This window comes from Acomys minous (genome assembly GCF_964271855.1).
Source record: "Acomys minous genome assembly, chromosome: 11".
Taxonomy (NCBI): Eukaryota; Metazoa; Chordata; class Mammalia; order Rodentia; family Muridae; genus Acomys; species Acomys minous.
The window spans coordinates 2589302-2617008 of NC_140492.1; the positions used below are offsets into that span (position 1 = coordinate 2589302).

General features: G+C 46.9%; 2 protein-coding genes and 2 long non-coding RNA genes across 5 annotated transcripts in view; 3 read left to right on the forward strand and 1 right to left on the reverse strand.

Moving 5' to 3' along the window:
* BRWD1 (bromodomain and WD repeat domain containing 1) overlaps positions 1 to 5590 on the forward strand; it is a 77925-nt gene extending 72335 nt beyond the window's left edge. For both annotated transcript variants that reach the window (XM_084800823.1, XM_084800822.1), the window contains exons 39-41: positions 86 to 253; positions 493 to 1323; positions 1944 to 5590. In XM_084800823.1, the coding sequence (XP_084656949.1) occupies positions 86 to 253; positions 493 to 1323; positions 1944 to 3115 (2171 nt within the window). In that variant the 3' untranslated portion in view covers positions 3116 to 5590. The remainder of the gene's footprint in view (positions 1 to 85; positions 254 to 492; positions 1324 to 1943) is intronic.
* A 669-nt stretch (positions 5591 to 6259) lies between these two features.
* On the forward strand, positions 6260 to 11305 carry LOC311608393. The gene is made up of 2 exons (XR_014782950.1): positions 6260 to 6446; positions 6522 to 11305. It is a non-coding gene; the product is annotated as an uncharacterized lncRNA (long non-coding RNA).
* On the reverse strand, positions 10842 to 15694 carry LOC311608392. The gene is made up of 3 exons (XR_014782949.1): positions 15438 to 15694; positions 12611 to 12762; positions 10842 to 11006 (listed from the first exon to the last, which is right to left on the reverse strand). It is a non-coding gene; the product is annotated as an uncharacterized lncRNA (long non-coding RNA).
* Positions 15695 to 15718: 24 nt separating this feature from the next.
* Positions 15719 to 27320, forward strand: PSMG1 (proteasome assembly chaperone 1). The gene is made up of 7 exons (XM_084800824.1): positions 15719 to 15899; positions 17248 to 17354; positions 19411 to 19562; positions 20078 to 20140; positions 23453 to 23651; positions 25060 to 25196; positions 27122 to 27320. The coding sequence occupies exons 1-7, from the start codon at positions 15763 to 15765 to the stop codon at positions 27194 to 27196; spliced, it is 870 nt and encodes a 289-aa protein (XP_084656950.1). The 5' UTR covers positions 15719 to 15762; the 3' UTR covers positions 27197 to 27320.
* Positions 27321 to 27707: the final 387 nt, after the last annotated feature.

Genomic DNA, 27707 nt, shown 5'->3' on the forward strand with positions numbered 1-27707 from the left:
GGGATATTTGGGTTATAAAACAGCTGTTGGCTTATGTGGGTATAGACAGGAGGCCATATGTCTATCTGTTTATTTTATTTTTAAGGAAGTGAAATGGAAGATTTCATAGCTACCTCTTCATCGTCTTCAGCTTCACCCAGTTCAGAGGAAAGCAGAGAGAGCCCCAGAGCTCGAGAGAGTTCCTTGCGCAGTGGCTTGTTGAGAAGCAGCAATCTCAGGGTGACCAGGACAAGAGCTGCTCAGAGAAAAGCTGGTCAGTGAAAGGGGGCTTGATTTAACCGTTGTCGAGGGCTGAGTTTAGTTCATTTGGAGCGTAAAATGTCTCTCGACAACCTGTGACAGTGCTTACATAGAAACAGTTGAAAACTTAGTAGATCTGGCGTCCCCTTGGGAACTGAGGCAGGGCATGAGGAAAGGCCAGCTGGGCCTGCGTGTATAGCGTGGCTCTCTGGACTGAGGAAAAACTTCCTAATCATATCACTTTATTTCCAGGTTCTGTTTCTTTAGAAAATGGATATGGCAGAAAAGCCACTCGGAAGAGGGTTTACTTAAGTGATTCTGATAACAATTCAGGAGAAACGGATGAAAATCTAAAAGGCAAGGCTGGAAACAACCGGAAAGTTCTCCGGAAGTGTGCTGCTGTTGCCGCTAGCAAGATAAAGCTGATGAGCGATGCAGAAGAAGCTTCAAGCTCTGAAAGCCTCTGCTCTGGTCGGAAGCTGCCGCATCGCAACGCCTCAGCCATGGCTAAGAAAAAGCTGCTACACAATTCTGACGATCAGAGCCTCAAGTCAGAGACGGAAGAGCTAAAAGACCAGTGCCCAGCCCTGTTGCAGTCTAGCTCTTGTGCCGTCCAGGACAGTGTAAGTGACTCAGCGTCAGAAAGTGACCTGCAGGGAGCCCGGAAGAACTGGCATGCCAGTGGCTGCACATCGCACGCTCAGATGACCTGGAAAACAAAACTCCTTCCCGCAGAGTCTTCTGAGGAGTCAGATGGCGGAGCCAGCAGCCCTGCTGACCCGTCAGCATCTGGGAGGAGAGTCGGGGCTGAGAGCCTCTCTGAGGAAGCGGACTCTGAACCAGGAAGCGGTGCCTTAGGCAAGAATGCACATTTGTTTAAGAAAGCAAAGATCTTGAGTGATTCAGAGGACTGTGAGGAGCCCGGTGGAGAGAGCAGGGCTGGTCCTCCTGCCATGGAGGGAAGCCCAGTGTCTGAAGCCTTGAAGAGTGAAGCTGCCCAGTGTCTCTCGGGTCGTGGATCTGAGACTGATGTGGATTCCGATGTGGGTGCAGTGAAAAATAAAGCACACAGCGACACGAATGGTAACTCTAGACACTTACCTGCTCACTGATTGGCCCCTTCACTCACCTGCTCACTGGTTGGCCCCTTCCTCCCTTTCCCTTGGGTGGTAGGCGGCCCCCCTCGTGGAGGTTTCTTCTCACCAGCTGCTTTTCCTGGCCAGGTTCTAGCCTGTTCATGCTTAGTGCAATCACTGTGCGTCACTCAACAGTTGACCTAGTCCGTTAGACATCTTACTCTGCGGATGGGCAGTGGGCCTTGTGTTAGAGGCAGGCACTTGAGCACAGCATTAGAGACAGGCAAGGCGCTAGAGGCAGGCACTTGGGCACAGTGTACCACTGGCTGCTTGAATAGGAGAGAGGGTGGGGCTGGCTCATTGGTTGTAGTGATGTCAGCTGATGGGACAAGTTTGTTGAGCCTACCTGTTCACATTGTCATTGATAGTGACTGGTGTGTGTGTGTGTGTGTGGTGTGTGGTGTGTGTGTGTGTGTGTGTGTGTATAGTCATTGGTAAGGACCAGCCCATTTCCTGCCATCTAACAACCCCACTGTGTTGCTAAGATGTGTGCTTTTAAACTGTCTTAAACATTTAGTCGTTTCTTTGGAAATACTCAAAAATTAAGACCATAATCTTGGTTTGTAGATTCTGTATCACGGGAGAATGGACAAAGGAGAACAGTTTCTCGGAAAAGGGTCTGTTCCAGTGACTCAGAGAGCAGCCTCCAGGTGATGAAGAAGTCACCCAGAGACGAAGCCAGCCCCTTGAGGGCTACTCGAAGTGCTAGTGTGGCTGCTGATAAAACCAAGCTCACAGGTGATGCAGAAGACATCAGCCTAGACAGCGTGTGCGCTCGAAGCACAAGGAGAAGGAGGAGGCCCATCCGATTTGCTTGTGCCACTGCAGAGAAGACCCTGAGTGGCGATGAGCAACATGCACCGGGTGACGGAGCAGAGCAGCAGCGTGCTGGTGCTGGGAAGCTCCCTGAGCCCGAACCCCAGGGCAGTACGAGGGATGCCTGTCCGGCTACCAGTGCAGATGTGAATCCTGAAGGCGCTTCCAGTATAGAGCACACAAACAGCGTGCAGAACAGGCAAGCAGACAGTACCCGTGTAAGGCCGCCTCCTAAAACCCGAAGTTCCCCTGCTGCGCCTTCTCAGGAAGATGCGGGAAGCCAGATCCCCGGTAGTAAGAGTACATTGTCTTCTGAGTCAGCTTTGGCCCATAAAGCTGCTGCAGAGAATAACTTTGAAGATGAACTAAATTATGGGCTACGAAGGTGGAATGGCAGAAGACTCAGGACATACGGAAAAGCCCCTTTCAGTAGGACAGCACAAGGCGCTGACCGTCCACAGGCGGCGGCAGAGGCTGCGGTGAAGAGGAGAGCACGTCCTGAGCTGGAGGGCGGTGAGGACACGCCTGCGCAGACGGGGAGTTCAGGCCGCCTGCCGGATGCCAGTCCCAAACCAGCAGATCTGGGATCAGTAACTGAGTCTGACGTTGACTGTTCTGATAACACAAAAACCCAACGGAAGAAGAAAAGGAAAGGGAGGGCGAAAGTGGCTAGGAAAGGGAAGGCCCTTCCGTCCAGCCCGACCAACGCTGCCAGGCGCCAGAGGCAGAGTAAATGCCCCAGGTTAAACGTGGAGGACAATGACTGGGAGGATTTGGACTATGCAAAAACTAGAAGAGTTGTTCGGCGCTCAAAAATAAAAACAAGAAACCAGGGTAGGAGAACAGTGAGATACCATGACGGGGAAGACGACAGGAGCGTAGACAGCGCGGCAGAGCGCAGTGCCCGCACCTTAGGACTTTGAGAGCCAGCGTTTGCAGGTAGACTGACTGGAATGTATTGCGAAAGCTGGCTTACAATTCAGGGAATATATTTATATTTTTCTATGAAAAGTTGTGAATGTGACTAAATCATGACTGTTATTTTTATTTGCACTGCTGGTTTTTGAAGCAGCATTCAGCACAGGTGCCAAAACACACTTCATTTTGGGGGCAGATCTACTTTGACAGTATTGACTCATACAGCAAGAGTTGGAGACACGTTAAACACTAGACAACTTGGTTATCCAAACCAATGAGCATTACTTCCGTAGTAGCAGTGTCACGCTATTTTCTGAGTTTGTCCAGAGGTGGTAGTTTCTAAACCCCTGCCATGTAGGAGAAGAAGTCATGTGACCTATGTTTACAGAATTTTGATAAATATTATGTGCATACTGACATTATAATCATGGCAAGTGTGACCATGATCAGTAGGCAAGGCACCTACCACTTTTTCTTTTTCTTTCTTTTTTTATTTTTAATCCTTTTCCCTGGAGACTTGAGTTAGAATACATTATACCCGTATCTGGTCATTTTTATTGACATGGCTTCTATTTTTCTTTCCAAATTCTTGTCTTTTTTATTTTAAAGGCAAACCTGATAACTTTCATGTTTATAAACTTGAATTTATAAAGTGCTGGTAAATTATTTTACATGTTTGGAGTGCATACTTTAAAGGTCTAAATTGAGAGCATAGTCATAGTGTTTTCTGTTAGATTGTTTGCTGACAAACTGTTATTTGGTTTTTGTCCAAAGTCTACTTTACATTAAGATTCACCAAATTCTTGCTCTTCCATAATCAATCTTACCCTGAAGTAGAGACGTTTGTGTGCCTTAGATTTAGGGAAATTGTTCTTTAATAAGAGTGCACGGGGCTAACGGTATTTTAGTTCTTTGTAGATTTCCTTCTGTCAAAACTGTAGAGTTAAGAGTGCAATTTAAATCTTAGCCAATGTAGGAAAACAGTTCACTCCCACTCTCTCCCCGAGCTTACTGCTGCCAAATGCATCCTGCGCATCCTTTGCTTGGGACGACCGCGTGCACCTTGGTTAGTGAGCTCTAATATAAGAACCCGGGTTTGGGGCACAGTGGCTTTTGAAATCCCTTTGAAGTGAAGCATCACATCATCCCAGGGCCATCACGCCCATTTTTGAGCCAGGTTGTTTTCTTTGGTGGGTTGATTAGTTTTGGTCTACTGTAGCTAGCTCTTTACAATGGGTTTTTCCTTAAAAACTTTTTCATGAGGGAAAGGAATGTTCGTTTCCCCACTTTCAAGTGCTTTTTGGCCTTAGTTGTGTTTGGTTTCATACACGGGTGGCTCTTGTTTTCATGAGGTGGCAGATGAAGAAAAGCACTTAATGTTCTGCAGTGTCCCTGCTCCATTGTCATGTCTTGCTGTTTCAGTTGACATGGGGCAGCAGTCTCAGGTGGTTGTGGATGTTCCCAGCTGTGGTTGGTAGGTGCCGCCTGGACAGAGCACTGCCTCCCATCACACAGTGAAGATGCCTTCCGTGGAGCTCCTAATAGACAGATGTAAGGGACAGACTGCATCTGATATCATATGTTGTTGACTGTTGACCCAAAGTACATTTGATTCCTGGTATGTGGCTCCCTGTTCTTCATTCTCTGCAAAAAGGCACCAGAACCCTGAACACACATGAAGTGCACGCATGAGCGTTTGAGTTTCATACACAAAATTGTTCTCACTTGGGACTAAGTCTTGACTGGTTGTTGACTGTCTAGTCAAACAGTCCTTTCTAAAACCTTTCCCCTCCTTTTCAGTCCAATTGTGTAGAAGCTTGCAGGATTTTTGGTTCATCAGAGAACAGAAGTGGAGCTGGTGGCCAGGGGTGTGACTGACGGTGGCTCTCAGCTTGTGAAGTCGAGATGCGGGCTTATGAGGAAGTATTTTGTGGGGTGTCAGTTTTTCCTTTTTCCTTTTTGGTTATGGTGCTATTTCTAACATTGACTTCGAATATGTGACACACTCCTAGGAACCATTAAGGATGATTAATAAATAATAGTTAACATGTTTACATTGAGCACTAGCTGTTTGAAATGCGCAGGGATTTAATGCACAAATGTACTTTATGTTTAGGATCAGTTTGTCTTTTCGAGAGTTACAAGGTGAATGTGAACTGGTCCAGAAGCAAGTGCTCCAGCTTCGGCTGCACTTGATTACTTGGTGGTGAATATGTAAACGTAGCCTTTTCCCCCTTCTAGTTTTGTATGTCCAAAAAGTCCTGTGATTTTATTCCTTTATAATTTTTTAAAGAAGTTTGAAGTATTCAGGTTTGATTTTTTTTTAACTTCTTTTGAAAGAGTAATGTTACCAAACGTATTAAGAAAAAAAAAAAAGATTTAAAAGGACCCCCCCCCCCCCTTATCTTATTTTAAAAAGGTGTACTGACAATGTGTAGTAATTTGTGAATAAAAAGAAAATGTATCCCACTTCCAGGTAATTCTTAGGGTGGTCATTGTTGTTTTGTTTTTTAAAGTGAAAAACTTATGATTAAATAATGTCTGAAGTTAGTGTGATTGTGGAAATCTTGGTGCAGCAGTTACGGTCTAAGTTACACCAGCAAGCTACACCTAGAGAGGAAGTTGCTTTTGAGTAAAACATGTCTTTTAAGAAATCACTTCAAGACCTAGAGCAATGTAGTAGGTTTATTAAAAGGGTTTTACAGACAGAGGGTTACACTCCAGACAGGTCTATACGGTACCACCAGGGGGTTACACTCCAGACAGGTCTATACGGTACCACCAGGGGGTTACACTCCAGACAGGTCCATACGGTACCACCAGGGGGTTACACTCCAGACAGGTCCATACGGTATCACCGGGGGGTTACACTCCAGACAGGTCCATACGGTACCACCGGGGGGTTACACTCCAGACAGGTCTATACGGTACCACCGGGGGGTTACACTCCAGACAGGTCCATACGGTACCACCAGGGGGTTACACTCCAGACAGGTCCATACGGTACCACCAGGGGGTTACACTCCAGACAGGTCTATACGGTACCACCGGGGGGTTACACTCCAGACAGGTCCATACGGTACCACCAGGGGGTTACACTCCAGACAGGTCTGTACGGTACCACCAGGGGGTTACACTCCAGACAGGTCCATACGGTACCACCAGGGGGTTACACTCCAGACAGGTCTATACGGTACCACCAGGGGGTTACACTCCAGACAGGTCCATACGGTACCACCGGGGGGTTACACTCCAGACAGGTCTATACGGTACCACCAGGGGGTTACACTCCAGACAGGTCTATACGGTACCACCAGGGGGTTACACTCCAGACAGGTCCATACGGTACCACCAGGGGGTTACACTCCAGACAGGTCCATACGGTACCACCGGGGGTTACACTCCAGACAGGTCCATACAGTATCACCGGGGGTTACGCTGTCCACAGTAAATGCGACACTAAGCCTTTGCCCTCACTGATGGCCTTTAGGGAAACGGTGGGTTCACAGGACACTCCAGCTTTGTGTGCTCGTCTTGGTCCTCACTCACTGCACTGCGTGACTTAACAACTGAATTGCATCTTAGTTTCTTCTGCCAGTACAAGTTGAATTTTGTTGTGTCAACTGAAAAAAGGGCTTCTGAGGTTTGTAAATCAGAATGCAAGACATTAAAGATGCATGTGATTATTTTTGTTTTCTTCTGCATTGTATTGGTTCTACCAGGAACATTAATAGGCTCGAAATGGTCTTTGCTGTCTCCTTTAGCCAGCTCCATTCTTTGATCAACATGCAGTCAGTATGTTCCAGATAGCTTTATTACCAAGTCCTTGAGTTTTTCACCTTGTGTAGATATCAGCTCCTCTGGTGCATTGGAGTGTGAAGGAGCCTTGTAGCGCTGTCCTCCTGTTGGTGGCTTCTTAGCTTTGGCAGTAAGAAAGCGGAAGCTCTAGTCAGTACCCTAACCATCTAAGGTGTTTTGTAGTTTTTGGACCACACTAATCTGTTAAAATGGGGGGGGGGGCACGGGGCGAGGTTAGAATGAGGCAATATGGCCTCATAACTAGGTTCTGAGCGTGAGTCCAACATGTGGCTCGTATTGTCACTAGTGGAAGGACTGAAGAGGACAGAAGATAGTGTTAGGGGTGTGCTGTCTTAAAATTCTTACAGGTGAATAAAAAATTATTAATAAAAAATTTTGGGCTGGAGAGATGGCTCAATGGTTAAGAGCACTGACTGCACTTCCAGAGGTCCTGAGTTAAATTCCCAGCAACCACATGGTGGCTCACAACCATCTATAATGAGATGTGGTGCCCTCTTCTGGCCTGCAGGTGTACATGCAGGGAGAACACTGTATACATAATAAGTAAATCTTAAAAATTTTTCTTAACAGTTGTTCCAAAGGACATCTGAGAATTCTCAAAATTAAAGAGATTTATACAGTTTTGTATAATCTGCAAACATTGCCTCCTTAACTGGTGTCTTCTGAAGGCTTATCTTCATGAGTTTGTTGGCCAGAGTCCCAAAGTCTGGCCCCGGCAAACTCGCTGCTTCTATCATCAACTTGATGTGGCAAGACTTCAGTCTCCCTAACTAATGTTACAAGCAGCCACTGCCACGTTCTGACTATATGTTAAAGACAAGTTTCCTTTTTACGGCTTTTACTTTGACTTATATTTAAAGCTTTTATGTGTGTTTCCCTGCATGTATGTCTGCACCATGTTTTATGTATATGGGTTTCCCTGTACGTATGTCTGCCCCATGTGTGTGCACTGTCCCCAGAGGCCAGAAGAGTGTCCATCCCCCGGGACCGGAATTAACTACAGGTGGTTGTGAACAGTGTGGGTGCTGGGAATTTATTTTAGGACCTCTAGACGATCAGCCAGTGTTCTTAACTGCTGAGCCATCTCTCTGGCCCTTTGGCTGCCCTGGAACTTACAGAAATCCATTTGCCTTTGCCTCCCAAGTGCTGGGATTAAAGGCCGAGCTATGACAAGCAATTTAGCAAAGCCTTTGAATTGGCAAAAAAAGTGGTGATCTTAACTGTCTTAGTTTTAATAGGCTCAGTTGTAGACTGCATGGGACTCTGGCAGACTGCAGATGGCTGTGGCCTGGTTCCCACCTCTGCAGGTGGCTGTGGCCTGGTTCCCACCTCTGCAGGTGGCTGTGGCCTGCCTTCCACCTCTGCATGCAGATGGCTGTGGCCTGCCTTCCACCTCTGCAGATGGCTGTGGCCTGGCTCCCACCTCTGCAGATGGCTGTGGCCTGGTTTTCACCTCTGCAGATGGCTGTGGCCTGGCTCCCACCTCTGCAGGTGGCTGTGGCCTGGTTCCCACCTCTGCAGATAGCTGTGGCCTGGCTCCCACCTCTGCAGACGGCTGTGACCTGGTTCCCACCTCTGCAGACGGCTGTGGCCTCTCGTCCACCTCTGCAGACGGCTGTGGCCTAGTTCCCACCTCTGCAGATGGCTGTGGCCTGTAGAATTGCTAGTGTAAACCTGGGAGCTGAGGTATCTAGGAAGTCGTGTGCTTGAAATAGCCCAGTTTCCATGAGTGAAAGACCTTTATTACCGCCGAAATTGATTCTGCTGACAGTTTATAATGCTGAGACATTCCTGGAAAAATAACCCTCACCAACTCTTTGATTTTAATGATGACATTACCAGTTACCTGTTTTCTAAGAATGAGGTACAGCTGTATACAGCGGAGCCAGCTGAGACTTAGTTGCAAAGGAAAGCCAAGTTGTGTTGGTTGCTGACAGCCACTGAGCCGTTGAGTGAGTTCACACTCAGTGGCTTCAGACCATCCTTTGTCCTGCTTTGGAAGATGCCAACAGGTCACACTGTACCACAGAGAAATGGCTATGGAAGATGCCATGGCCCTATTGATAACCACAGGTCACTACACCACAGAGAAATGGCAGCTCCCAGCTGCCTCCTGCTTGGGAGGGATGAAAACACTTCTGAGAGTTGGGAGCTTCATTGCTAAGCTTGTCAGTGAAGTGCAAACAGAAGAGTAGTCTCCAGCTATAGCAGGTTCTGATGAAAGGAGCAGAGATTTACAGCTGTAGGCCTGGCTGGACTCACTCGCTGCTCAGCAGCCACAGCCAGCAGGAACCAGCGGCAGGCACACAGGGATGTAGGAAATACCCATTTTGGGTTGCATATCATCTTATTCTTTTGTCATGTTTGTTTTAAATATTTCAAGTAAGATGCTGGCAGCTTAACACGTTCTATTTGTAATTCCACATCACTTTGTGTTTTTCATTAGAAGCTTTTATTTGTATATCTACAGTGTATGTGAGCATACACATCCCATGAGGAGGATGGAGGTCAGACAGCGGCTCTGTTAAGCAGGTTCACTACCCTGCCATTGCATGGCTTGCGCAGATAGATCTAGGCTCCTGCAGCAAGCCTTATCCACACAGCCATCTTGCCTGTCCTGTTTCTCTCTGGCACTCAAGGTGCTCTCAGCAGTGTTGTTAGTGCAGCCACCTGCCTGTGTAGTCCTGCCTGTCCTGGGCTTGTATAGACCTCTGCCTCCCCAAGTGCCTAGTGTGAAGTTCCTGTAGATGGAATTCTGAACTTTTCTCTACTTAGGGTATAAGTATTCGACTTTCATATCTACTTTAAAAGGCTATTTTTTAGCTCCCCCTCAGATGATTAGCTTTTCCCCTTTCTTGATTGGAAGTAAACATTAAAATGTCTCTAAGCGTTTGTATTTTCCAGGTCCATAATCAGTCAGCATAGATCCTTCCATCACACCTTAAATAACTACTGCAGCAAAGTCATCTTCTTAAGAGATTGTAAGTTGTGATGGGGTTTTATCTAATATACTTTGCTGGGAATGAACCAGCTGTCTTAATTTTTTTAGTGTGCAAATGGATGTAGTTATTTGCCTCGTCCTAGTAAAATTTCTAAGAGGGCATATATTCCCCTTAATTTTGTTTTATTTTAAAACTGCACTTCTATAGCATATTTATGCCCTAGTATTAGTCAAATGTGGATCTATCATTCATTTTTGCACTAATTGTTGGAGACACCAGCTATAACGTTTGAATTTCTAAGAAAGTCATCTGATGATCGGGGCCCTTCAGACCAGCCTAGTGAAAACATGTTAGCTACGTGAGGAAGTGCACAGCTGCTGTGAAGGAAGTGTCTCCTGCTTTGGAAGAGCTTGTAGGTGTCTGTCTCGCCCTCTGCCGCAGCAGTCTGTGTGCAGAGAGATTTTGTATCTAGGTATTTTGCCTGTATGTATTTGGTACCATGTGTGTGCAGTGCCTGGGGAGGCCAGAAAGTGTCAGACTGTGCTGTCCGGTGGGTGTCTGGAGCAGCCTGGAGCCTCTAGAAGAGCAGCCATTGCCTTGAATGTGAGTCCTCTCTCTGCTCTAGAAGGCAAATTTACCTTTCTTCTTTCTTCTTCCTCCTCCTCCTTCCTCCTTTTCTTTTCCCTGGTTTTTTGAGACAGGGTTTTTCTGTGTGTAGCCCTGGCTGTCATGGAACTCATTTTGTAGACCAGGCTGGCCTAGAATTTGGAGACCTGCCTGCCTCTATCTCCTATATGCTGGGAATAAGGGCATGCGCCACCACACCTGGCACAAAAACTACCTTTATTTATAGTCAGATGACATGGGCAAACAGCCAGGCCAAGTTTGCTTAGTAGCTGACAAATGTTAGTAGCTGTCATTTTCTGGGACTCAATAACAAAGAGAAACATTGCCAAGACCACCAGATTCCTGTGTTTTACAGTCTGTATTAATGCTGCCATCTCATTTCACATTTGACTTTTCAAGACTGTAAGACTGACGATAAGAAATCCCCAAACTCCAGCTGACAGCAGGCAGAAACAGCAAAGAAATTCTGTTGCACTTGAAATTTGAAGTGTCTTTGACTTTGAGACTTCTGGGAAAAAAAAAAAAAGATTTAAGCGGACAACTCGGCTCTCCAGCCATCCTTGAACACTGCTTAGGTTTGTGAGTTGCTAAGAGCCATACACACATGGGCAGAAGAATTCTTAGGCATCTGCCATAAAGTAGTTCACAAGTTTGAGGTTCAGTCTTCTCAGTGGTGTAAAATGTTTTCTAATATTGGAGAGAAATTAAGACTAAGGGCATACAAAACTTGGCAGAGTCAGTGCATCTTGTTTTTGTTACCAACTAAGCAATTTAAATACTTGAATAAAGGAAATACTGGACTTGGAAGTATAACTTGAGGCTTCTTTCCTGAGGGGCTGGGAGGTTACTGCAGAGGTGCCTTTAAATACCTCAAAATAGTTTGGAGGATTACAAGTGAAGCATATGGTTCTCTCTCTCCTCCCTCCCTCCCACCTCCCCTTGGTATTTCCAGACAGCGTTTCTGTGTCTAGCCCTGGCTGTCCTGGAACTCACTCTGTAGACCAGGCTGGCCTTAAACTCAGAGATCCATCCACTTGCCTTTGTCTCTGCCTCCCGAGAGCTGCTATTAAAGGCTTGCACCAAAGTCACCCAGTTGTATTTTTTTAAAAATCTAGATGTTTGACTGTATTCACCTCATTCTTGTAAGCCATTGTTGGGATGGCAGTGACCCTTAAAGGGAAGCAAGTAAAAGTCACAGACCTGTCAAGCCAGCTTTCTTTCGTTTTGGTTTTTCGAGACAGAATTTTTCTGTGTAGCCTCGATCTCACAGCGATCCACCTGCCTCTGCCTCCCGAGTGCTGGGATTAAAGGTGTGCGCCACCATGCCTGACGAAACCCACTTTTAAAAATGGCTCACATAATTAAGATTTGCTCAGGACTGTTGTTGAGGAATGTATATAGTACAGTCCTGTGACAAAGTTGTTGTATTTACGTGAGTTTTCACTCATTTTTCAGAATCTGTTCGTAAAGACAGAGAACCCAATACAAAAACGAGGCCATGTCATATCACGAGGAGGACGCAGTGCAGGCGCGCAGTGAGAGAGCCCTTCCCGCCCCCCCCCCCGCCCGCACAGATGCGCTGCTGCTGCTGCAAATAAAATAATGAGTAATCTAAAAGAAATGGTCTCAGTACTACCAGAGTGTCTGTATTAGGAAAAAGCAGGAAACTGCCGCAGCTAAGAAAGAGTTACTGAGTGCTCATAGAGAGGACGATGGCCCATAGCGTTCAGAGGAGGAACTACAAGATAGGAGCAAATTGCTCTGCCTTAGCCGGCTCAGCCGTGACTGAGGTAGAGCAGCGGCGGGAACCTGCAAACGCCAGGGGACCTTCTAATACCCGGGGCTGTGGTCCACTCCCAGCCCTGAGCCGCCCTCGGACCTTCTGATCGATGGTCAAAGTGGGCGCCATCCATTGCCTCCGGTCAGTCGTGCACACACACAGCAGGTGTTGAGAGTGGTCGGTGTGAACTGTGCGGTCAGGCGGGAAGGCGGAAGGGCCCACTTGCTGTAAAGCAAGCTTGACGCAGCTTGGTTCTTTAGAGGAGGCGGGACGTGTGGGGGAAGCTCATACGATGTCCAGATTCGAACAAGAGGCTGCGCTTTGTGACCTACCTTCAGTCTGAAAACTAGGCCATTCCCACAGGAGGAGTTCTCAAGCTGAATGCTGAATCGTCCTTGGACTTAATTCCTGCAGGCTGTGGGCGCGCACACAGGAGAACTGGGGGAGTCCACGCTGGGCCGTGGCTAGCTTCCGAAGAGCAGCACTGGGAAGACAGTCGTTAGTGTCTTACAACAAAGGAATTCACACTGAGTGATACCTAACGGTGTGATTAGCTCAGGGGATGGAGTTTTCTAAGAAAGCTCTGAATGCGACTATTACATTTCTTTTTTTTTTTTTTTTTTTTTTTTTTGACTATTACATTTCTTATCCCTCCCATGTAGCCGCACAGAGGAAGAAGCCAGACTTGTAATAAGTCAGAAAATAGAACAAGAGCCAGTCATCTCTCTAGGCGATGCAGCTACTTAAAAGTTAGAAATCTGAATACTGTGAGTTCATTTCAACGTCACCACCAAGCCAGTGCCAGGAGTCTGGCCTCCACTGTGGCCTTGGCTAGGGTTACAGAATCTGGTCATTGGTCTACAAAATACTTTGTGGACATGAAGGCCACCAGACATGACCTGTGAATGTCCAATCATCTTCTTTAACATGCTACTGGAGAAACTTGTTTTCAATAGTTTGGTTTTTCCAATTAAAAATAGCTGTGACTATTAGACATAATTTGCATGTGTAAATCTCCCCCTCCCCATGGAACCTAGGAATATGTATCTTTTCATTAACAGTAATGCACATCTTCTGGTTACATGTATGGTCAAAGTGTCTAGATTACTTGAGAAACTTGTCTGTGGTTGAATGCCTGCTAAAAACAAAAACACAAGTCAGAATATTCTAACCTATAGTGTGTGTCCTCTGTTCTTTGTATCTTAATTTGAAATAATCTTCAGTATCTTGCTAAATGAAGAATTCCCAATGAACTGTTTTTAGGTGCGTGGTTATTTTTTTGTTTTGTTTTGGGTTGTTGTTGTTGTTTTTGGTTTGGTTTTTTTTTTATGAGCTTTCATGTTTAAATGTCCAGTCCCAAATATCATGGAAGTTACTTATTGGGCAATTATATATACTCAAGAAACACCATGAAACGAAAGCACCTCAGTCTTATGAAGACTTACGTGAATTTTGGCAGTATGGATTGGGGGTTTGAATTTATGGTTTTCTGAGGCAGAGCCACTTTCTGTCAGCATCTGATCTTGTCCAGCCTTTCATAATGGAATCTCTTTCTGATTTAGCATTTAATGGGGACATCTTTATTAGCCCTTTAAAGTGCTTGGTCTTTTTATCATGACTGCATCGAGTAAGCAGCTTCTATGGAGTCGCTCTTGGACGTGTGCAGAACCTAAAGCCTGGCCAGCGAGCCGCCACTTCTGTACGGCTTAAAGCCATGTTTCAGGTTTCTGTTAATGGTTTCTTCATATGTGACTGAGAAATCAGAGCATCTAATTGGCAAAATATCAGCTTAACAAAAAATACAAAGAGAAAGCCAGGTACAGATACACCTTTTTACCTTTATTTATTAAATATACAGTGTTGCACCTGCTTGTACACCTGCACACCAGAAGAGGGCACCAGCTCTTACGGCTGTGAGCTACCATGTGGGTGCTGGGGATTGAACTTAGGACCTTTGCAAGAGCAGCTGGCGCCCTTAACCTCTGAGCCATCTCTCCAGCCCCCACCTTTTTACTTTTTATTTTCCAGTTCACTTGTATCAATTAATCCTGGAGTCTTCAAGGCAATCTTGTATATGCGCTATAGGTATACAAGTGTCTTATTTGTCATTAATCTGCTTTTTATTAATCAGTGAGGATTTTTAGTAGGTATGTTAAAATTAATATACTTTTCCCCCAGTAGGCTTTTATTGTAGTTAATTTATCATTATGGCTTAAAAAATGTTTATTATTAACCCTATAATTATTACTATGGTGGTTATTTCTAACCTGCTAACAATCAATCAAGACCCAGACACCTGTTATATTTTAAGCTAGCCTTAGTTAACCTGGGGCAGGGCAGATATTAATCCCCTAAACTACTTCCCACAGTGCCACCTAACCCATGGCACAGCCTCATCTCTCTTCTCCCAAGATTCTCTCTCTCCTTTCAAAGCCTAGGAACCTTAGCCACGCCTATGCCATTTGCTCTGCCCAGGTGTGTGGCCTTTTATTGGTCAAACAGGCTCTTAGGTAAGGTACAGGTGGGGCACAGAGACAGCAAGCAGTAATTAGCATCAAAATACATCAGACCAACTTCCAATAGACTTTGAGCATTGTTTTTCTACATCTTGAGAGACTTTAAGGAGCTTTCTGAGCGTTTTGATTTTTTCTTTCAAGATTTATTTATTTATTGTAGGTACAGTGTTCTGTCTGCATGTATATCTGCAGGCAGATCTCATTAAGATGGTTGTGAGCAGCCGGGCGTGGTGGCGCACGCCTTTAATCCCAGCACTCGGGAGGCAGAGGCAGGCGGATCGCTGTGAGTTCGAGGCCAGCCTGGTCTACAAAGCGAGTCCAGGACAGCCAAGGCTACACAGAGATACCCTGTCTTGAAAAACGAAAAACAAACAAACAAACAAAAAAAGATGGTTGTGAGCTACACGTGTTTTGCTGGGAATTGAACTCAGAACCTCTGGAAGAGCAGCGAGTGCTCTCAACCTCTGAGCCATCTCTCCAGCCCCGACTTTAGATTTTAAAGGGTATCTCTCTGATCCTTAAGTATTTACTTACTTTAGTAACATTTTATCTAAAGGCTGGGCAAAGAGGGTAATACCTCCAATTTCCTCACTAGTAAATCTAGAATGCGTTATTTCTCACAGAGGTTACCAGTTTCCCTTACCCTCTTGTGGGAGCAGTATTTGACGGGGCCTTTTGTCTTTCAGCACACAAACGAAAATAGAAAACACTGTCTATGAGTTACATACGGCCAAGTTTTAAAAAGCGCCTAGCCTTGCATTCTCACTCATGTTCTTTGGATCCGCTTGGCAATCATCAGCGCGGAGACTAGCAGGGTGGAGGGAGACCAGGAGGAGGACGTCTCGCTGCTGCGGACCGGAAGCTCGCGGGGCCTCCGCCCGGAAGGGCCGAGGGCGTGGCCTTGCTCTGCTCGGGGCGTGGACGGAGGCAGGCGCGCAGGCGCAGTCGTTCCACGGTGCCGTGGCGCCATGGCGGCCACGTTCTTCGGTGAGGTGGTGAAGGCGTCCTGCCGAGCTGGGACTGAGGAGGAGGAAGAGGAGGAGGAGCAGAGCAGGCGGGACACGCCAGAGGACCGGGAGGTCCGGCAGCAGCTGGCGCGGAAGAGGTCAGGCTCCGGGAAGGCTTCCCCCGCCGCTCGGCCCGGCGAGCGCCCCGCGTTCACGCAGGGACACGGGCTTCCCGGGAACGCTTGCCCTCTGCCCTGCACTTTTAGAACTATTCCCAGACACACAGAGATCAGGTCACGCCGCCCCTAGGAATTTCCAGTTGTGACTCTCCACCCCTCTTCCTAAGCATGCATATCCGTCGTGTGTGTGTGTGTGTGTGTGTGTGTGTGTGTGTGTGTGTGTGTGTCTGTGTCTGTGTCTGTGTCTGTGTGTCTGTGTGTCTGCGCGCCCGCGCGTGTGTGAAGTCGGGTGTCCTGTGGCTTTCCCACCTCCTTTTTGGGAAGTCTCTCACTGAACCCAGAGCCCACCGTTTCTGCCTCTCTGGCTGGCCCCAACCACAGGGATTCTTGCTTTCCTAGTACCAACACTCCTAGCTTTCAGGTGGGCCCTGGGATCAGAACCTGTGTCATCATGCCTGCGTTGGCACCTTAGCACCGCCCCTGCCCTAAGTGTGCTAATGACATTTTCAACATCACACCAGTCAAATTCACCTAGAATTTTTCAGATGATACTTTTCGGAGACCCTTGGTAGTTAGTTTCATTTCACTCCTCCTCAGAGCCCTGGCTTGACTGATGGTGCCCTGCAGTCATTTCATGTGCACACCCCTCGCCTACTTTTGCCCATAACCAAATGTTTGAACATTTGCTTGGAGTCTCTCGGTGACACACAATGTTCAGCCTTTTGCAGGCAGGAGTGTTTGAAACACTTTAGTCTCTTTTTGCACTCTGCATCACATGGTTGCTGGCAGGGGTGTGTCAGTATTGAAGTTTGTTGGCTGCAGTTTTCGTCATTGCTTGAGTCTGCTGTATTTTATAAAAAGGAAGCATGTATTTTGCCCATTCGTAAGGGCAGGAAGGACACTGACTCTCACCCACCACCATCCCCACCCGTTATTTATAGCTTGTATCACCCACCCAGTCATCCATCCATCCACGTATATGTAACAACGTCTGTTAACTATCTACAGAAATAGAGCCGGGCGTGGTGGCGCACGCCTTTAATCCTAGCACTTGGGAGGCAGAGGCAGGCGGATCACTGTGAGTTCAAGGCCAGCCTCGTCTACAAAGTGAGTCCAGGACAACCAAGGATACACAGAGAAACCCTGACTTGAAAAACCAAAAATAAATAAATAAATAAATAGCGTGTCTGTCCAGCGTCCATCTCATCTGTCTGTCCTACATCTGTTTATACATCCATCTCTATGTAGACTCTCACCTGTCATCTCTTACAGTGTGATACTGGCTGTAGTGACATTTGTTTACCTCTGCTTTGTCTCTTGCTGTTAGGGAGGTGCGGCTTCTCCACAGACAGACAAAAACCTCCCTGGAGGCTGCGCTGCTAGCATCGCACCCTTGCTCCAAGTTCATAATCGCAGTAGGAAGTAACGCAGCAGGTAGGTGTCGGTGCCTGGACTTGACATTCCACTGAGAGAATGGGCTGGCTCACCTAAAAAGGTCACGGCAGGTACTGGCCATGTGGCGCAGGTGGCAGAGTGCCTGCCTGTTATGCACGAGACCCTGGGTTTGATCCTGGTGCCATGTGACCTGGGCATGGTGTAGTCTGAGCACTCAGGAGGCAGAGGCAGCAGACGGGCGTGTAGAAGTTCATGCACTCTCATGCATGAAACCCTGTCTTAAAAAGTCACAGTAGTTTTATTTCAAGTAAGGTAGATTGCCTGCTCTTTCTATCTTTGCAATAAACATTTAAAAAGAAAAAAAAAAGAAACTTAAAGGAAATATGCGTAGCTTCAGAATTACAGCTCAAGGCCCTATTTTCCAGTTTATTGTGGTGTCCAGGAGTCTAGCAATGATTGCAAATATTTTTGAGGTTTTTTTTTTGTTGTTTGTTTTGTTTTTGTTTTTCGAGACAGGGTTTCTCTGTGTAGTCTTGGCTGTCCTAGACTCCCTTTGTAGTCCAGGCTGGCCTCGAACTCACAGCGATCCGCCTGCCTCTGCCTCCCGAGTGCTAGGATTAAAGGCGTGCGCCACCACGCCCGGCTGCAAATATTTTTGAATACTTTAGTTCTAAGGTCTTTGCATGCATTGACCTGATAGGTTCAACGTGCACCAGTGTGAGTTTAGTTGGAGTATACATGGGGACCTTTATAGTTTCAGTGTGTTTGAGGGCTCTCTAGTTAAGGGCCCTTGCCCTGTATGTTAGCTCTTCGTAGAGATTGTGTAAGCAGTAGTTAACTGTTCACGCCTATGTGAAGGTCTGTTGGCCTCATGGCTTTAGAAGAGTGCTGCACTGTGACACTGAAAGTCTGTGGGCAGGCCTGCCTTTCCAGTTCCTGCTTGTCTTTCACTCCTTGGCCTCAGATTTTCTTTGCTCCAAATTAGATGGTCTTTAAGTGTTTTTTCTTTTAGTTATTTTATTTTATGTGTGTTGGTGTGAGGGTGTCAGATCTGGAGTTACAAGCAGTTGTGAGCTGCTATGTGGGTGCTGGGAATTGAACCTGGATCCTTTGGAAGAACAGACAGTGCTCTTAACCACTGAGCCATCACTCCAGCCCTACCTTCCCCTGTTTTTTTTTTGTTGTTGTTGTTGTTTTGTTTTTTTTTTTTAGATTTTAAAAAGAAATTTAAGCCATATATGGTGGCAGACTTCTTTAATCCCTGCACTCGGGAGGCAGAGGCAGGTGTGTGGGAAAGATTAAGCTTTGTTGCAGGTGGAAGCAGTCTTGGCGGGCTTTACCCTTGGGGCACACCATGAATACCTTGTGAGAGACTGTTTGGAGCCTTCCTGGGCTTGGAATTCAGGAAGCCTACCCAGGAACCCCACCGTGGCTATTGTTTTCCTAATTGACCCTCGAAGGGAGAAGGGACCGCCCTTTGCATATGACTGGGAAGGTGGGGGAGAGAAAAACAAGAGGTAGAAGGAGAGAAGGAGAAGGCACGGAGAGAGAGAAAAGGACCGGACCAGCTCGTGGGACTGAGACACCTAAGGACCCGTCCTGCCGAACAGATTCCAGGAGGTTTTAATCTTCTGTCCCTTTAACCTTTTTTTCCTTCTTGTATATGCTAGTTGGGTTGTATAATAAAGTTTAATTGTTAATAAACTGAGCCAACACAGGTGGATCTCCATGAGTTCGAGGCCAGCCAGGACTGCAGAGCAAGAGTTCCAGGACAGCCAGAGTACATAGAGAAACCCTGTCTTGAAAAACAAAACAAGAACAACAACAAAATTTAATTATGTGTGTGTGTCTCTGTGTGAGTTTGCCCAAGAGTACAGATCTCCTAGCTCTGGGACTACAGAGAGTTGTGAGTCACCAGGGGCAGGTGCCGGGAGCCGCAGCAAGAGCAGTGCTCAGTCCGAACTGCTGAGCGACTCTCCAGGCCCTGCTGAGAGGGTCTCGAGTGACCGGTCCAGCTGTAAGCTCTGGGGTAGCCTCTGGGGTAGCTGAGTTTGCATAGCCAGATACTGATTTATATGGCCATTTTTTCCCACAGCATTTTTGTCATCATTTGTTATGAATTCGGGAGTCTGGGAAGAAGTCGGTTGTGCTAAGCTCTGGAATGAATGGTGCCGAACTACAGACACTGTCCATCCGTCTCCTGCAGATGCCTTCTGTGTGTTTTATCAACTGAAATCAGATCCCTCGGTATGTGAGATTTGACTTTATCCTCTTAAAACACAGTCATTTAGGCACGAGTCGATGGTTCTCACAGGCCCCGGCTCTACTCGGCCGTTCAGCGTATTTAGGTTCTAATGGTCTAAGCTTTAGGCCTAACTTAGCTGTTAGAGTCAGCAATATGAGAAAGCAGCTGCGTATCTTCTGTTGCTGTAGCAGATGCTAAGCGGTCGGCTTACAGAGAGAAAAGGTTGGTTTTGGCCAGTTCTGAACTTGCAGTGCCCGGCAGGGGCAGCCCCTTCTCTTGCTGGGCTTGGGGCGGGGTGCTTCACCCCCCCCCCTCCCCCCCCCCCCCCCAGCCAAGGCAGGAGCAGAGAGGGAGGGGAGAGGTGATCGCTGCAGCCTCTCTCGCGGACACAGTGCTGATGGCTGATTTCAGCTCTGTCGAGCCGGTCGCTGGTATTTATTCATGCGGCACTTGTACTGGGACAGAGTCGTGTGATGTGCCCGGGCTTTCCCTGAGAACTCTTGAATTCCCCTTTCAGGTGTTTCTTTGTCAGTGCAGCTGCTACATTGCTGAGGATCAGCAGTTCCAGTGGCTAGAAAAGGTAAGACAGTTGGTGTGTGTGCTGTGCTTAGAGGCTTGGGGTCAAATATTAGACAAAAGCTGTTTGTTTCCTTAAGAAAACATTGTATGAATTATGTTATAGAGTATTTAAGAAGAAAAAAAAGGATGTGTTTAGCCAGGTGATGGTGGTGCACACCTTTAAGTCCAACTCTTAGGAGTCAGAGGCACGCAGATCTCTGAGTTCAAGACGAGCCTGGTCTACAGAGTGAGTTCCAGGACAGCCAGGACTGTTACACAGAGAAACTGTGTCTTCAAAAACAAAAATAGGGCTAGAGAGATGGCTCAGAGGTTAAGAGCTCTGGCTGTTCTTCCAAAGGTCCTGAGTTCAATTCCCAACAACCACATGGTGACTCACAACCATCTACAATGAGATCTGGTGCCCTTTTCTGATCTGAAGGCACACATGCGGGCAGAACACTGTATAATAAATCTTTAAAAACAAGCAAGCAAACAAAAGCTTGCTTAAAGTGAGCATCCTGGTAAGATGCTGGGTATTGTGCTCTGACTCTGCAGTGTGATGAGGAGGCACCTAGGGGAGGGAAGGAAAGGGCATGTCTGCCACGCCCACTGCCACGCCCACCACCACATCCACCACATTCCCAAGTAACCCAAGTCCCTGTTTTGGAAAACTATAACTTACATATTGAATGTGCTTTCTCTAGAATGTTTGAGACTAGAAATGCTTTGTATTTCATATTTTTTTTAAGTCTTAGAATGTTTGCATGTACACACTGACATGTTGCAGGTAAAAGACTCAATTTTAAACTTACGTTCATGTTTTTTATATAGTGTAAACTAATTTTATAGCTTTTTAAATTTGTGAAGTAAAGTTTCATGGTATGAGATTTTCCACTTGGCTTGTCCTCCAGCAGACCAAAGGTTTGGATTTTGGTGGTGTGGCCTTTTTTTTAGTTTAGTTTTTTTTTTTTTTTTTTGAGGCAGGGTTCTTCTGTGTAGGCTTTGCTGTCCTGGACTCACTTTGTAGACCAGGCTGGCCTCGAACTCATAGCTATCTGCCTGCCCTTGCCTCCCCTTGTGCTGGGGTTACAGGTGTGCACCACTGCATGTGGCTTAATTTTACTTTTAAGTTATGCAAGATGATAGTTATATAAAAATAATATCCTTGTACTATGGGAAAAACACATTTGAGACTTGAGATATAAAATTAGGCATTTTAAAATAAAATATGCTTTATGTATCTGAGTGTTCTCTCTGCATGTGTGCGTATGTGCCATGTGTGTGCCTGGTGTCCTCCGAGGTCAGAGGGCATCTCATCCCTGGAGCTGTGGTCTCTGGTGGTCGCAAGTCGCCCTCACCCAGGTCCTCTGCAGAGCAGCAAGTACCCCGAACCTCTGAGCCATCTCTCCAGTGCTCAGATTACACATTTAAAGCCAAGTACTTCTTTTTATGTTTTTGTTTAATTTTATTTGAGCTTTTTTGAGAGTCTTGCTTGTTAGCTCAGGCTGGCCTTGAACTTAAAATCCTTCTGCTTCAACTCCTCTGTGCTGAGATTATAGGCATCTGCTGCCATGTGAGGTTAAAGCAGAGTTTTGTTCTCCGCTCCCCCACCCTCACCCCATACAGGGTTTCTCTGTGTAGCCCTGCTTGTCCTGGAGCTTGTTCTCTGGACTCACGCTACCACCGTTGTGACAGCAGAGTTTTTAAATCAGTGTTGCCCCCTGAGGCAGTGTTAGGGACAGCCAGACTCTCATAGTGACAGCTGCGAAGTGCTGTGGGCTCACACCAGACTGTTACAGGGAGGAAGCTAAATTAATGCTGTTTTCTTTCTTAAATGGACATACCCAGTAACGAGCTTGCAAGCGGTAATGTTTTTAGTATTTATTTACAAGCTATGCTGTACTTAAATTAGTTGTATAATTCATTTATGAGTCCCTGATAGAAAACTTGTAGTTTTTCTATTATTTTTGGCACTGGCCATTTTTTTAATGCATAAAATATTTTAAGCTAGTCAGACATGGTGGCACACATAGTCACTTTTTTGTTGTTGTGAAAAAATACATCAACAAAAAGGAGAGGAGAAAGTGGTTATTTTGGCTACACTTCCAGAGGCACAGTGTCTGTCCTGGTGGTGAACAAGTGGCCGCAGACAGTGGTGACCGAGGCAGGAGGCTGGCTGATCACATTGTTATCCACAGCAGGAAGGAGGGCGGGAACAGGGTGGGGGCTGCTCCCAGGGACATGCTTCCCACAGCAACGCTGCGCCTCTCAATAGCCCCCGCCAAGTGAAGACCAAGAGTGCACATCATGAAGCTGTGAGTCCATCGCTCACTTAAACCGCAGCTCCTGTAAGTTCAGCACTTGAGAGGCCAACGTAAGGGCCATGAACTCGAGGCCAGCATGGGCTACATAAGAGACACCGCCTCAGCAAACAGTCAGACAGATGAGCACAAAGGGAAAAATAAACAAAACAATTTCAGCAAATATAGTATCTAAAAATCCTTTCTTTTAGGGCTGGAGCAATGGCTCAGAGGTTAAGAGCACTGGCTGCTCTTCCAGAGGTCCTGAGTTCAATTCCCAGCAACCACATGGTGGCTCCAACCATCTATAACTGTACTCCGTTGGGATCTGATGCCCTCTTCTGGTGTGCAAATGTACAGACAGACAAAACACTCATATACATAAGGTACATAATTAAATAAATCTTTAAAAATAATAGCCAGGTGCATGCCTTTCATCTTTCCCAAGCATTGGGAACCAGAGGCTCTGTGAGTTTGAGGTCAGCCTGGTCTACAAAGCCAGTTCTAGGACAGCCAGGACTGTTAAGAGAAACCCTATCTTGAAAAACTAAAAAACAAACAAAAATTCTTTAAAAAAAAAAAAGTTGTTGCTTTCACTGTTTTTTGTTTGTTTGTTTGGTTGGTTGGTTTTTTGTTTTGTTTTTGCCATGAATTTAAGTGAAAGGTACAAGGGTCCTTGGGGAGCTGTCAGGGCGCAGCTGCTGTAGGACTTTGTGATTGACGTCCTGGGCAGCAGGTGAGAGAAGGGTGTGGACTGTGCTCCTGTGAGTCTGCTCAGGGCGGCAGACACGGGCATTTGTTATTTGGATCCATGAGTGGCGCGCTAGTGCATCACATGGACCCTGGACTCTGCCTTCCTCAGTTCAGAGACCAGAAAATGGCTTGGAAGATTGCTTACCTAGGCCTCAGAGCCATGGTCCCAGGTAGCCAAGCCTGCAGGCTGAGGCAGAGGCTGAGGGGTGGGTTGCTAGAGGCTGAGGGATGGCTCATGGTGAGGGGAACCTAGGTCTGACATAAAGTCCGTGCTCTCTCAGGTTTTTGGCTCCCGACCCAGGAAGACCATGCGGGTGACAGTTCTCACATGCCGACACATCACAGAGTATAAAACCTCCGAGGCCACCTGCAGCCTTCCATCTCCTTTCCTGAGAGCCCTGAAAACGCAGAGATTCAAAGATCCCGCCTGCTGCCCACTGCTGGAACAGCCGAACATTGTGCATGACCTGCCTGCAGCAGGTGGGACTCAGAGTCACAGCCTCCACACTCTGTCACAGACTTTATCTATGACCACTGCTTCTGCTAGTGACATTTCCTAGATGGTTGTCAGCGGTCTTGGACAGCAGTTCACTGCTGTTGGTTCTTTGTGTCTGTCTTTGCATGTGTGGTCTGATACTTTAATTTTAGAGTTCTGAATTGCAGCTGTGACAGCAGCTTAGCTTCTTCACTGCGTTTCTGTTTTGGATTCTGCAATATCAGAGTGGAGCCCAGTGTTAGATGTAAATTGTTTGTTTTTTTTATCAGTTTTAATTATCAAAGTAGAAAGTTTTAGATGTTGAAGCTTGGTTGCTACTCTAACGTTTTTATCATGCCTCTTAAGTATGAGTTTCTCCTACTGTGACAAAATACCCAGCAGCAGTGGCTCATGGGAGGAGGGCTGGTCTGGCCTACAGTCGAAGGGGACACGGTCTGCCATGGGAGGAGGGCTGCTCTGGCCTACAGCCGAAGGGGACACGGTCTGCCATGGTGGGGAAGGCCACTGGCCTCACTGCATCCTCTGTCAGGAAGAACAATAAGATGAGTGCCCGTGCTGGGCTGCTGCCTCTTCCCTTTTGTTTTATTTATTTTATAGGTATGAGTGCTCTATCTGCATGTACGCGTGCATGCTGGATGAGGGCATCAAATCCCTGTATAGATGGTTGTCAGCCACCATGGGGTTGCTGGGAATTGAACTCAGGACCTCTTGAAGAGAGAGGACAGTGCTCTGAGCCGTCTCTCCAGCCCTCCCTTGCCCTTTTGAAAGTGGGTTGTCGAGACCCTGTCAGGTGGACACTACTAACACCACACTACTGTTCACACATGTTATGTCAGAATAGACTTTTGTTTGTTTTCAGTGGTTTGTATTTCATAGTGTGTGCTTGTTTTTGTCAAATGCATTTTTAAGCATAATGCTTTGTCTTTTGTGTTACAGTATGCATTATTTTATATTCTTCTTTGCCTCTGAAAGAGGACAATATTCTAACACTTCAGTTCTTAAAATTATAACAGGATGTTCAGAAAATGCAGCATACAGGTAATATTTACAAAGCATTATTAAGAAGAGAGTTGGCCTTGAAAGAAGACACCCGTAATTGAGTCAGTATGGCAGTAGGTGCAGAAAGTTGACTTTTTCACAACAGCTTGTATTATTTAAAAGTGTTTAACTTGAAACCATGTCATAGAGCTGGGTGGTGGTGGCGCACGCCTTTAGTTTCAGCGCTCCGGGAGGCAGAGGCAGGTGGGTCTCTGAGTTCAAGGCCAACTTGGTCTACAGAGTGAGTTCCAGGACAGCCAGGGCTACATACAGAGAGAAACCCTGTCTCGAAAAACAAAACGACAAAAACAATTCTGTCCCAGAAAACAAGCATTTCCCCCTGTGTGTTCCTAGTTCTGAGCTACTGTCAAGTGTGGAAAGTGCCCGCGGTTCTCTACCTGTGCTACACTGATGTGCTGAAGCTGGACCTCGTCAGCGTGGAAGCATTTAAGCCCGTGCTCTGCTCCAGCGGCTTGAGATGCTTGGTGAAGGTACGGCTGCAGCACTCCGCTGAGAACCAACCCGCTTGCTGCGCTGCCCTGAGGGATGAGAAAAGCTGCAGGGCAGCCTCACCCTGAGCAGTATGGCCAAGCTGGCCGCGAGGCGCTTGGGACACGGCGGGTTCTGTCCTGTGTGTAGGTTAATGTACAGCAGTGATATCCCACACGGCCTTGTGGGTAGATGGTGTTGCTTGAGAAGTTGCTGCAACTAATTAATTTGGTAATTTATAATTTATTTTTTATTTATGTGTGTGCCTGTGAGAGTTTATGTGCAGTGCAGGCGTGCTCGTGCTGCCAGAGCCTCTGGGGCCACTGATGTGGGTGCTGGGAAATGAGCCCAGGTCCTCCGCAGAACAGCGCCTGCTGTTAACTGCTAAGCCATTTCCTTATCCCTGAGTTATTCCAAATTTAGTAGGCTTGTGTGGCCACCCAGCTGCCTCCTCCCATTGGTTTAGAACTGTGTCCCTGATGGCAGGCAAGGGCTGTTTGTTTCTGCTGTGGGTAGAGTTCTTAATGAACACCTGGGATGGTTTGAGATCACTTGGCGCATCGACTTGAAATAAGCTTCTACCTTAAATTGCTTTCAGCATGGCCAGTGTGTGCCCTAAGGGACACGGCTGTGGCAGGCAGACAGACGGCTTGTGGCAGGGCAGTCGGCCACTCTGGAGAGTGGTTTCCTTTGTCTGAGTTATCGGTCCACTGTGCTGCCCACGTTGGTCTCTCCCAGGTGTCGGCATTAGAGGTGTGTGTCACCTTGCCCTGTTAAATACTGTTCTCTTTTTTAAACAAATAGTTAATTTAGTGTGTGGAGGGGCACAGGGTGTGTGTGTGTGTGTGTGTGTGTGTGTGTGTGTGTGTGTGTGTGTTTTGGAGGAGGAGTGTGAGGTAAAGGTCAACAGTGGTGTCTTTTGTCTTCCTCACCTTGTTCTCTGAGTTCTGGAGCTGGTGGACTTGGCCAGGCTGTCAGGCCCAGGAGTCCTCAGCACTGGGGTTACAGGTGCTTGGCAGTGTGCTGGCTTTTACATGGGCTCTGGAGTCTCACCTCAGGTCAGCCAAGCTCTGTCTCCCTGCCTCAGCGCCAGCGTCTTCAGGGCTAAATACAGTAACTAGGTCAGCTGCTGTGTGGTTTATGGTTGTGAGTAGGACACATCTCGAGACCCTACTCTGTGGTCCTCACCTGGTGGCTCCTCAGATAGGAGGAGGTGCTGCTGGCTAGTGATGGCAGCACATGCTGGGAAGTATAGAGTGACTTGCTTTGAAGGAACCAGAAGTCACCCCAAAAAAGGCACCTAAGAAAGGGTTAGTGTAGCTTACTTAAGAGGGTAGTGATGTCAGTGGAGAGAAGTGGGCAGAGGCAGTGTGCCAAATGTGAGGAGAACATGGTGTGCTAAAGGTCCATAGGGTTGGAGCGGCTTTGGGTTTTGAGTTTTGAGGCTTTGGGCAAGGGAATGTATTCCAGTTCGGTTTCTGTTGCTGTCAAAATATTCTGACCAAGAGCATCTTTGGGAAGAAAGGATTTACTTGGCTTATGCTTCTGGGTCACTGTCCATCACTGAGGGAAATTGGGGCAGGGATAGTGGAGGTGTGCTGGTGCTTGCTTCACTAACAGACTTACGCTCAGTTATCTTCCTTATGCAGCCCAGGAGCACCTGCCTAGGGAATGGTGCTGCCCACAGTGGGCTGGGCCTTCCTCCACCAATGATCAGTCAGGGCCGTCCCCTCAGGCAGGCCACCTCCACTGAAACTTCCTCTCAGCTGACTAAGGTGTGTCAAGCTGGCCAGGCCTTGGGTCTCTGAACCACTTGACTGAACCAGGTGAAGGGCAGCTCCTGCTTGGTGCGGTTCTCCTCCGTTTTAAGTGTGTGTGAATGTGGGGATTGAGTATATTCAGTGACAGACTTTTTTTCTCTTCCCAGAACATTCCTGAAAGCACAGAAATACTGAAGAAATTGATGAGCACAAGTGAGATTCAAAGCAACATTTACACATGACCCCAAGGTCACTGGTGGGCCAGGGCCACGGCCTCCTGGCCCAGGCCAGTCACTACTGTTTGTACTTTATTCTGGGTTGTGGATGTTTTGAGGGTGGTAAACACAATAAAAACTTAAAAATTAATTGTAACTTTATTTTCTTCTTAATGACGACTTGTTTACAACTGAAATACTAATGACCCAGTCTCTCTTTTTTTTTTTTTTTTTTTTTTTTTTTTTGTCCCCTATAAGGTGGAGCCATTGTTTGGTCATTTCTTTCTTTAAATCTTTTTTTAAAGACTTTATTCTTATTTTATGTATAGGAATGTTTTGCCTGTGTGGTTGTCTGTGGGCTCTGTGTGTCCACAGACGCCAGGAGAGGTCGTGAGCCACTATGTGGTGCTGGAATGAAACCCTGTCTTCTGCAAGGGCAGCCAGGGATGGGCAGCTGGGCCCTCTCTCCAGCCCTACCCTTCTTTTCTTCCACAGGCAGTAGACGGTTCTGAAAAGCTCCAGACATCAACAGGTTGTG